Genomic DNA, 12,052 nt, shown 5'->3' on the forward strand with positions numbered 1-12,052 from the left:
TAAAAACATATATAGCAATTCCTAAAACAACAGTCATAATAAAGAGATGTTAACATAACAGGCCAAGAGGAGCAGTACAAAAACAATTCCTAAAAGCAGTAGTCATAAAGGGATTAGCATTCACAATATAAACCAAGCGAACACTCAACCAAGAGCCTTTTAAAATAGTCATATTTTAAGCAACCTCCTTAAACAATAAAGTGTTGGTATCTGACGACTCTCATTTGGTAGGGCATTCCAAAATGTGGGTGCCACTTCAGAAAAAGTTCTTCTCCTAGTTGCTGTCCACCATGCTTCGTAGGATCGAGGGATCTGGTGTAACACCTCAAATGTTGAACAAAGCATGCTAGGAGAAACACATCGAAGAAGGTGTTCCTTTAGGTACCCTGGTCCCAAGCTGTTTAAGGCTTTAAAATTTAAAACCAGCACCTTGAACTTAGCCTAGAAACATACTGGCAACTAGCGAAGGTCAAACAAAATAGGCATAGTATGTTCTGAACACCTGACTCTGGTCATCACCCTGGCCACAGCATTCTGCTTCAGCTGCAGTTCCCAACTGTTTTTCAAGGGCAGCTCCAAATACATTGCATTACAATAGGCCAGTCTAGAGGTAATTAGTAGGGCTGTGCACTGCTTCAGTCTGAAGCCTGAATAACGAGTCGAAGCGGGCTGTTTTGGAGATGCCTCCATGTGGTACGAGGTGGAGCAGAATAGCAATGAAGCACCCTGGAGCGAAGCAGCTTGTATACGAAGCACCTTGTCCGACTCGGTGATTCGTTCTGAGCAACCCAGACAGCCTGGTGCCAAAAGTGTCAACTTCAGAAAGTTCAGCAAAGGGTTGAGGAGGAGGAGGAGGAGCAGCAGCAGCAGCAGCAGCAGCAGGGAGGGAGGGAGCTTTGGTGAATGGAAACTCTAGTTGTTCAAATCAGGGTTGAACATAACCCAGCAATCTCCAATTAGAGACAGTGGTGGAGGAGGGGGGGGAAGATTGAATAACTGGAGGAAAATGACTGCATTTCAGAGACAATGATCATTCTGGTGGTGTTACTTAGGGATATGAGAAGTGAGAAAGCCCCCGCCCCCAGCCCCTGCTCTGCTCACTGGTTCCTCTGTCTCTGCCGCGATCGCCATGTTCTTATGGCGATTGGGAGTTTATGTGCACATCGACTTATTTGCAAAAAGTGCTGTGAATCACCCAGGCAGGAGGAGGAGGAGGTGAGGTGCACATCCACGCCGCTTCCTAGCTGTCTCCTCCTCATGTCTCCTCCTTTCCACCAGTAATTTACCCCCTCAATTGACAAGGCACAGCACCCCTTCATTATAGAGATCCTGAAGGTTAAAATGGGGGCTGGTTTCTATCTTTGTGTTGGAAGAAAGTAAAACAAGGATCCATGAAATCAAAAACAGATCCTCATGATTTCATATGGCTTTTAAAGGGGAGACTCCCCAAACCACCATCCAATCACAGAACACATCTGCCTCCATGGACTGAAGCAGAAAAATTATGGAATTGCCACTCATGGGCTCAGCCATGGTACAATTGCAAAAACAGGGATCCGAGGCAGGGATCCTCTTGATTTCATACGATTTTTGACACCATTTGAGGTAAAGCAGAAGTTCTAGGATCTGCTGGGAAGCAGCAGATCTGGGATTTTTAGTGTGCATACTTGGATAAAGATGAGTTCTGTGCTTTGATTGCGGGGGTTCAGCAGGGGGGACCCAATGTAAAAATTCAGAGGATCCATATTGAATTGAGTGTCTTATCCATGGCTTTATAGCATGATCTGTGGGCATAGATGTGCTCAGTGACATGATGGTGTTTGGGGGTACCTTTCTTGTAAAAATCATGAGGATCCCTAAGAATCCCTGCCTCGAATCCAACTTTTTCCATTGTGGCTGCACCCATGAGTGGCGGATTTTTTTCATGATTTTTCTGCTTCAATCCATGGAAGCAGATGTGCTTTGTGATTGGGTGGTGGTTTTGTGGGTCTCCTCTTTAAAAATCACATGGAATCAGGAGGATCTCTTTTTTATTTTTAGGATCCTCATTTTACCTAGTCCCCTTTGTATTTACTGCTCTCTTTCCCAGCAGAAGCATATGTCTGTCTACTCAGAAGTAACTCCCATTGTGGTCAATGAGGCTTGCTCCTGAAATGCAGGTGCATCTGGACTTTCAGGGGAAAGGAAAAGGGGGGGAAGCCTCTCTTACTGGGTGAGCAGCCCCTGCCAGTCAGATGATGTTCACTCCAACCTCCACCCCCACCAGGAAGTATGTTCTGTGAAGCGATTTTTACTGGTGCGGAGAACCTGCTCGTGGAGCCCTGCATGGACCACACTGCAGCAGAGCTGATTCCTTTTAAATTAAAATCCAGTACTCCTCCATTAGCTTTTCGTTCCATTGTTATGGAAACATGGCCATAGACAGCTGAGCAGGCAGGGGTGGCGGCGGTGTTGCACTAAGAAGTATAGCTTTTTCCGTTGAGAGTTTTTGTGGAAAAATTCAAAGTTCAGCTGCACCTAGCACAAAGAGTACCGGGCCAAATTGCCTTTATCATGAAAACTGAAAAAGTTATGGGCATTTGTGTTTTCCCATGCAAGCCAATGGGAAAATGCCCAAAGCATGTGGTCTGGATATCCGAATCTCACTTCGGATATGGAACCAGGTTGAAGCGAAGGGGATCTGAATCAGTCCGAGTTGAAGCGGGGCTGATTAGGAAGGTCCAAAACGGCATCTGAAGCGGATCGGGTGGTCTGTGCACAGCCTTAGTAATTAGGGCATGAATGCTCACGGCAAGTTCTGACTTCATCAGGAACATTCATAGTTGGCGAAACAGCCAAGGCTGGAAAAAGATGCTCCTCACCACAGATGCCACCTGTGCATCTAACAGGAGTGCTGCATCAAGGAGCACCCACAAGCTAAAGACCCAATAATGGGGGGGGGAGTGCAACCCCATCTAGGCTGCACGCTCAAACCCAAGTAAGATGCTCCATCCACCAACAGTAATTCCATTTTGTCTGGATTGAATTTCAGCTTGTTCTCTGTCCCACCCATTCCTTCACAGCTGACAAACAGTGATTCAGGATTTCTACTGTCTGCCTATTATCGGATGTGAATGAGTTGGGTATCATCTGCATCTTGATGACACTGCAACCCAAATCTCTGGATGACTTCAGCCAGTGGTTTCACGTAGATGTGAAACAGCGTGGAAGATCAGATGGAACCCTGTGGACCTCATGGGGGGAAACAGCCAAGGGGAAAACCAGTAGAATCTCAGCACTACCTTCTTGGTCTGATCTCCCAGGAATTAACAGATCCAACACAACACAGTGCCCCCAATCCCTATTCTCCTGAGGCAACCCAGAAGGATACCATGGTATCGAATGCCATTAAGAAGTCCCCAAGAATCAACAGAGTCACAGTCCCTGTTTGATCAAAGGGCAATCAAAGCAGTTTTGTCCCAAAAAGCAATATAAAAAACCCGATTTCCATTATAAAATATCTCTAGTATCAGCACTTGTTGCAACATCACGATCAAGAACACTAAGAACCTTAAGCCACTTTTAAAATGTAACTTCATACACTGTCGCTAAAACATCAGTTACCTTGGGTGTAGTCAGATAGTACTCGGTGGGGGACTCCTCAATGTTTGGACCACTACTCAAAAAAAGCCCTGCTACATGATATGCCTTCCAAGCAATGTAACATTTTTTTATCCACTCTAGAAGCATGCCTAGAAAAATCTTTCTCAGAGACATAACTTGGCTGTTCAGAAGCAAGACAAAATAACTTACCATCTTCTAATGAAAAATTAAAACTGCTTTCCAAGTCCACAGGAGAGTCAGTCTCTAATGCTGATGGTGTGACAAAGTGCAACTTCTGTTTTTCATCCACGAAAAGCAGATCATCTGGGGGAATGGTGATACCAGTTTTTGAATGGAAAGTGGCTTCTGGTGTTGAACTGAAGTTGCTTTCAGGGTTCAGAAAACCATCTGGTCTTAACCAGATTTCATTGCCATTGTATTGCTCCATATCAAAGATGAAACCTGGACTGGTGAAATCAAGTGGCATGATGTTGCTTACGGTTGATTCATCTGCCGAGGGCCATTCAGATACCACAACACGATCCTAAAATACAGGTCCATAATGGTTACAAGCCATGATTATGACATTGCCCGCTATTATTTTAGAAATCATGGCATTCAAGGCTCACTCCCATATCCCACCACTTGTACAGTCTAAGGGTAGCTTCCAATGTTAGTCCTACATACAGTAGAATTACTAAAATGAATAAAATTAAGTTAGCCATGACTAAATTAAGACCCATTCATTTCAATGGGTCTACTCTATGAAGGACTAACATTGTAGGATGTAGTGAGGGCCACCAATTTGGATGGCTTTAAAAGGAGGTTAGACAAATTCCTGGAGGAAAAGGCTATCAATGGTTACTAGTCCAGATGGCTATGTGCTACCTCCAGTACCAGAGGTGGTGAGCCTATGTACATAAGTTGCTGGGGAACATGTCCTGCTTGTGGGTTCTTGGTCGACAGCTGGTTGGCCACTGTGTGAATGGAATGCTGGACTAGATGGACCCTTGGTCTGATCCAGCATGGCTCTTCTTCTTGGATACTACCCTAAGTATCCAAAGAAACAGATGGGGAAGTGAGTGCTCATCTCACCACTGACATGGCTACTGAAGTCTCCACTTTGCTCCAATTTCTAAATTGCTGATGAGAACTGAGGCAGAAGGCTTGCCTGCCAATGTTCTGATAAGGGCAGTGAGTTCCCATAGGGTAGTGGATCAAGACATTTGGGTGGAAGAAAGGGGTAGCTTGCTCTGTCCCTCCATAGCTTCCCCACAGGCTACATTGCCAGCTCTACCTGTCTTCTGCTTCCCTTCTCCATTTCCTGATTGCACAGTCTTATTCTTTTTGTCTTATTCTTTTTGTGAAGGAATATGAGGAGGCAACATTATGGATGGTTCCAGAGGGAGGGCTCCTAGCGCTACCAATCAGAAGGCATTGTGCAGTAATTCCGTCCTTTTTCCTTTAACAGATTAAGGATGGAAGAAGTAGTGGGGAAATACAGGAGGATTATGAGTGGAAGACTATGACATCTGGAAACCACCACCCCAATAAAATCCCATGAATGAGGCAGGGTGATGGTGCATCCTATGAATAAAGCATCCTATGAATAAAGAAGCAGCGAGAAGTTGCTTAACCAATGCTTCTCCAGTTCAAGTCATCCCTCAAAGAGTTTTTTCCCCTGTGTACAGCAAACACACATAGATGCATGTTTACCCTCGCCATCATACATCTGGAAGCCCGCAGGAAGGAAAAACAGTAGATGGGAAATTTAGAGAGGGAAATGGTGAGTGAGAAAAGGTTAGGCACATGCCCCCCCCTTCTATACTTAAACGTCTCCCTCCCATACCTGCTTTTCATTTAACACATTTGTGTGTAACATACTTCGGCTCTTACTATCATGCCTTAATGCCTTATTTTCACCCTTCTCCCATCTTCACTGGCAGTAACATCAATAATTAACATTTAAAGGAATCTCAAAAATGTGAGAAAAACTACAAAAATATAATACTGTGCAACACAGAGAAAATGTGCAGAATTAAGTATAAACACAAAGACTTGGAACAATTAATTTTCCAAATGCTCCATGCTTGGAGCATTTATATATGGCTGCCAAGAATTACACTTCATCATTTATTTAAATGCATAGACATGCTCCTGGGGCTCTAATATTATTCAAAGATTCTCAAAATGGGACAGTACATTAAGAAATGCAATATTACTTTGGCAATTTTTACTTTTTTGCACATGCCATTTGAAAAAAAAACACACGTAACCTATTAATAGGACTAAGATCATTCTGCAAAAACAAAATATTTTCCACAACCTTCTTCCAGCAAGACGGCATATTTAATAATTTAATATTGACTCTTGTCTCACAGAAATATACAAACTATTTAATATAAAAGCTACCATAGGTGACTAAGACCTGTATCAAGTACTTATTGTTAAACAAGGATCTGAGAACATTCTGATTTTTTAAAAGAGCATTTCAAAGATCTTTGAATTTTATCTTATTATATTTCAACAATTTAGGTAATTTGATAAGTGAACTTACATCATCAGTAGGTTTAGCAGTAATTCGAGGCAGGTCTTCAGTTACAGAAGAGACTACTTTCTTTACTGTGACAGCAAGTAATAAGTAAGACAGTCATGAAGTTTATATAGAGTTTTAAATTGTTGTTATCCCAAATGGATTAATTTCATTTCTTAGCTCATTAAATTACAATAATGCCAGTAAGAATTTGGAGAGTGGCAGATCTAGAGCAAGGGTACACAACTCAAATTTCTCCACAAGGACCATGAGGGGTTCACTATGTACACTTTATGCTTCCTATATCAGGGATGGGGAACCTATCGCCGGTGCAGGCCCCCTCCTCCAAGCCCTGCCCCCTAGAGGCTAATGGGAAGAAGAATCTGCGCTGTTATCTCCGATCACCGATCAGAAATAACAACAGGGAATCCTCTCCCCACTAGCCTCCAGGGAGCAGAGATTGGGATGATAAACAGCAGGCGAACTGACTCAGTCGCTCTTCCAGCCACTGGCTGAGTCACTGGTTTTGTGCACTGCTATCTCCAGTCACTGATCAGAGATAACAGCAAGGATTTGGCTTCATGCATCACTTGTCATCTGAACTGAGACGGTGAAGGGTATGCGAAGCCAGGGACTCAGCTGGTGCTTGGACATGGGCCAAACCACGGGTTTGGTGTGATCATGGGCCCTATATCCATGATCACACCAAACAGCCACAGAATTTCGTTGCCCAATTTTATTTTTTGTATAAAATCTGGGCTCTGCTGACACAGAATTTACCAGACAAAGGCTGTGAATACTCTGTAGGACATGTATGCATAATACCTTCTCCATAGGGCATATTAAATTACATTACACACACACACACATATACACGCACACTCTCCCACCCAATCACCTGCTCAATCCCAAGAAGACAATCCCAAGATGACAAGACAAGGATCTTGTCCTGAACAAACAAAATAGGTGCATCCACCTATTTTGTAGGTGGTATGGAAGCAGTATGGAAGCAGCTGCAGTATGCAACTGGTTTGTTTCCTAGAATCTTCTGTGATATTTCAAAGGATGCTAGAATATATTAGCTCATTCAGAGCTTATGTTAGTAAGTGGTGCCCAAGGCCAAATAAGACATAAAGTTACATGCGTCTTTGCATTTAACATGCAGGTTCTTTTTCAATGTATATAATATCAACCGGGAGGGCTGATAGTTATGGGGATATTTACTTTAAAAACACACACACACCTGTATGTTAATGGAAAAACACATTTATCATCATGTGTAGTTTGGCCCTAAGGGAAGTGGCTACAGAGCAGATGCTAAGCAGGGCACCCCAGGTCCTCTGTGCTGTTGTAAAAGATTCTTGGATCAACCTCTTTGGTTGCATCCTGCATCCATTTTCTCTGGTCACTTTGTACTGGAGGTTGGAAGGCCATTTCCAGGGACCCTTATAATTCATGGACTGCATATAATGGGGCTGAGGCCAAAGGCGATTTGGACATAAATTCAAAAACATGAGGCTTTTAGAGGTCTGATCTAAAAAGACAAAATGGGGCTTTTGACTTATGACAGCCTTTCCCAACCTGGTGCCCTCCAGTTGTTTTGGACTACAATCCCCAACATTTCTGACCATTGGCCATGCTGACTGGAGCTGATGGGATTTGAAGTCCAAAACATCTGGAGGGTACCAGGTTTGGGAAACCTGACTTAAGACATCTGTAATACATCACAATCTATTAAATTCCTGAGGATAGGAGCTAGTCTCATAGCACATTATTAGAGTGAATACTAGTTAACTTGAAATGAAATAGGATTTCTTATTTAATACACACCATTAATGAGCTGGAGAGAGTCAGGATCCAGGTTCAATGACACATTCTGAAGTAAAGTGTTCTTATGAAGGATTTCAGCAATATAGTGTCTAAAGTCACTGAACGTGTAAACAACAGTTGGGTTATCTTCAGTCTCTAGAAGGGCATTTTCCACTTTGTTGGACTGAAGGTTAATCAGGTCCCAAGTAGCATTGCTGATGGCTTCCCCATCAAAGACAACAGTGTACAGAACCTCCACACCACTAAACAATTAAGAAAGGAGCAATTAGAGAGAAGCATGTATGGTACAACTGCTGTTCTTTTGAAGACTCCATTCCCAGTCACAGGCCATTTTTACCAGTCATATTTCTTTAGGATACTTCTCTCTACTTTTGATAATGGCTAAATTCTTGGGAACTAAATTTTCAGTTTGAGGATCAATGTAGATGTTACTCTTATTGTGTAGTTAGCAACTTCATCAGGGAAGTTAAAAACAAACACAAAAACTGGACTGCAGCATATGGAAAGGGAAGCTTTGACCCTCCCCACAGCTGTGTTACCAGTGAAAATCACCCCTTCCTGCGCTGCAGTTAGCCTTAAGAAAAAAGCTCCCATTGGTGCCAATAACTATCAATCAGCTATTTCAGTTCACTGCAAAAGGCTTTCTAACGTCATAGTGGGATGTCACAGCCTGTGATGTCAAAGAATGCTTTGAAAGCCCTTGGCCACACAGCTGGTGCTTTGGAGCACTAGGAAAATATCTGAGCCTACCTTCCAAGGTCTATGCGTAACTTTTGACTAAACTAAAGAATAATGGAGAGCATTTATGCCAGCAGCTTTCAAACAATACCATGTTGGTGCAAGTTGGCTCCCTGGTCTTGGAGCCTTTCACTGCAAAGAGATACAACTGCTTACAAGGCAGCACATTAATTATCAGTAGGACAAAAATAAGTATTCCTTTACCTGTCATTCTGAGGAGACCTAAACATTGGAATGGGGAGAATGAGAATGAGAAAAGGTGTTTGCCATATAAGCATTACAACTTAGCCCCCCCACTCACCCAAAGCAGCAAGAAGACAAATCAAGGTATTTGTAAACAATTGTTCAAATTATTATTATTCTACCTCTATACTGAACCAAACTTGAATTTTCATACAATTCAGTGCAGTTTTTTAAAGTCAACATCTAAGAAGCCACAATGATGACCTTACTGGTGAGAGACCTGGCTTCAAATCCCAGTTCAGCCATGAAGCTTCATGGTGTGAGCTTGGGCTAACAAGGTCGTTGTGAGGGAAATCCTAGTTTAGACACCCTGAGCTCCTTCAAGAAATAGCAGGATACGAATGTGATAAATAATAATTAGTGGTGAGAATGAGTCATCCTGCTGTAGATAAATTATGTTGTCCACTAAGATTAATGTAGTGCAAAAAGGGGAAGGGAGAAATAAAGCAATGCGTTCATATGATTTCTACGAAAGCACTATTTTGAGACATGGGTTTAAGTCACCTATGTTTTATAATATGACCACAATACAATTATTTCAGTGGGCTTAAGCACATTTAACTCTGTGCTTAATTGTTTGTGGCCTATGTAATTATCTGAAAGTATGGGTTATAAACCAGTTACTGTACTGAAAATTATACCAGTCTGAAAAAAGGCAAAATCCTCCTCATCCCAAAATGTTGTGTTTTGAAATACTGTGAACCACTTTTCAGTGTTGGAAAACATATTATGTGAAGTGGCCTTCAGAACAATGAAGGAAACCAACCCAAAACATGCCCAGGCGTCGTTAAGGCAGCTTTTTCAGACCATTTTCTAGTAATTATTAATAACATCTTCATAAGATCTATGTAGGCAGAGGTCACTTTCCATCAAATACAAGAGACAGATATGAAAAATACTTCATTTTGTGGGATGTTGCAGCTTTATAACATCTGTAACAAACTGTGTGGTCCTCAAAACATTTCTTCAAACCAGATTGGTGAGTCTTGGTTCAGCGGGGTGGTGTTTGTACCAGCAATTAACAATATTAATACAAGAGAAGATCTAGTTTCATATGCTTATAAAACTTCATACCTGAATTCAGTTACATGGATATTCTGGTATCCAGGCAATCCTTCATATGAATTTTGAATCTATGTGAAAGACAGAGACAAAGATGATAGACCTTTTCCATTTCGAGATGCTTCTTTTTTGTTTCATCTAATAAATATTCAGTTGTTACTCATCTGTTGTGCAGGTTCTGGATTCATTCCCTCTAGGTCAGGGATGGGGAACTTCTTTCAGCCCAAGGGCCAAATTCCATTTTGAAGATGCTCTTATGGGCTGCATCCCTCAATCAAACTGCCAGGGAAATAGGATTTGTCTACCCTGTAGCGCAGCCTCCCTGAATTTGGTACCCTCCATACAACCCCCATCATCCCCAGCCAGCATAGGCAGTGGCCAGAATAGCTGGGGATGATGGAAGTTGTAGTCCAACCCATCTGAAGGGCGCCTGCTTGGGGAAAGCACCTCTAGTGCATCTATTCATATTACAAGTGCGATATGAAGCGTGGTTATGCAAACAGCACAAGAGACCGATTTGACAGTGTGATACAGTGGGTAGAGCATTGGGTTCAGAACAGGAAAACTGAGGTTAAAAGTCCTTGTTCAGCCTTGAAATTCTCTGTGTCGCCAAGCCTCTATCACTCAGCCTAATCTATTTTACAGGGTTATTGTGAAGCTAAAGTGAACTCCTTAAAGGAAGAGCAAGATATAACTATAATAATAAAAAATAGAGGCAGTGACATCATTAATTATTAGCAACACAACACTTTCCCCATATAAACACTATTTTGTGAGCTTAAAAAAAAAAATTAACCAGTTTGGAGGTTGAGCCATCCCTACCTATCCAATACCCCAGCACAGGGATTCTTCATTTTCAAAAGTGACAAATAACACCAGCAAGGCTAACTTTTCCACCTACTGCAATGCCCCATCTTTCATTAACCTTTTGCAATCTTTTCCTCATTGGGGCTAGAGCACACATCTGTCCCATTTCTTTCTTTCTTTTAAAGCTGCCAGTAGCTATAACCTCTGCAACAATGCTCTCCCTTTATCCATTACATGGCCTAGAGTGCCATTTTCTTGGTGGAAAGGCAGGGTATAAATCAATCAATCAATCAGTCAATCAATCAATCAGTCAATCAAATAAATAAATAAGTGTGTGTGTGTGTGTGTGTGTGAGGGAGGGAGGGAGGGAGGGAGGGAGGGAGGGAGGGAGGGAGTGAGTGAGTGAGTGAGTGAGTGAGTATAAAGGGATATCAGGTTACTAGTGTTTGGTTAGGCCTACTGTGGGTCTAGCACAAAGGATAAAAAGCTTGTTTTATAGTGTGCAAAGACCTTAAATATGTTAAAAGTACTGTGATTTTAACATATTAGACAGCTTCAGCTATTGGGTGGTGTAGAATGCAATGAAATAAATAAATAAATATTTTTTAAATCTACAAATAATATTGCTTAGAAAGGAGGGAAAATTTATTTTCATTACACTTTAAAATGGAATAGGAGTCATTTACAATGCAAGTTAAGCAAGTTCATGAATTCTATAAGCAAACTTGCCTAGGTGGCATTATAGTTACTAAATATTTATAGTAACTAAACATGAAGGAATTGTAGGAATGTATCCCACATCTCAGGATAAGTCTGTTTCATATGCAGGAAAGCAATTTGACTCTTCACCTCCATATTCATTCCTTCTCAGTAAAAAATCTCTGCCCAGAATCAAAACTATCCAAATGCTGCTAAGTAGGAAGGGTGTATTTGTCCAAGCACAGAGAGAACTAGGCACAGGATGAAAGGATCATCTGGATGCCAAGTGGCCTTTGTCCGATCAGACATTTATTTCATTTATGGTATGGCACTGTTACTTGGCCGCATATCTAGGAAAACTAAGACGTCTGGCCTAATTTGGCCATGTATAACAGTCGCAGTGGTTCTCTTTGTCTGTATGATAGGAGAGGGTATCTATTCCCCAGATGAGACACTGTCAGAAGACTAGACCAGTATACTAAATTCAACAGGACTTGCCAAGGCAAGATCCAGGTGAGCTGGAAAAAAATATTTTAACCCTTATTTCATAGACCTCAC

The 12,052-nt window shown here is 41.9% G+C and overlaps 1 protein-coding gene across 1 annotated transcript in view; it reads right to left on the reverse strand.

Annotated features, from left to right (window-relative positions):
- The window catches only part of IMPG2 (interphotoreceptor matrix proteoglycan 2), a 90,708-nt gene that overhangs the window by 10,127 nt on the left and 68,529 nt on the right, over nucleotides 1-12,052 (reverse strand). Inside the window, exons 9-14 of the mRNA XM_084843210.1 lie at nucleotides 10,001-10,059; nucleotides 8,888-8,905; nucleotides 7,946-8,187; nucleotides 6,140-6,204; nucleotides 3,793-4,126; nucleotides 1,871-1,881 (exon numbers count right to left, since the gene is read on the reverse strand). Coding sequence (XP_084699336.1) covers nucleotides 1,871-1,881; nucleotides 3,793-4,126; nucleotides 6,140-6,204; nucleotides 7,946-8,187; nucleotides 8,888-8,905; nucleotides 10,001-10,059 — 729 coding nt within the window. The remainder of the gene's footprint in view (nucleotides 1-1,870; nucleotides 1,882-3,792; nucleotides 4,127-6,139; nucleotides 6,205-7,945; nucleotides 8,188-8,887; nucleotides 8,906-10,000; nucleotides 10,060-12,052) is intronic.

The sequence above is a fragment of the Heloderma suspectum genome, chromosome 3 (genome assembly GCF_057233095.1).
Source record: "Heloderma suspectum isolate Gila_16-S chromosome 3, 16-S_ref, whole genome shotgun sequence".
Taxonomy (NCBI): Eukaryota; Metazoa; Chordata; class Lepidosauria; order Squamata; family Helodermatidae; genus Heloderma; species Heloderma suspectum.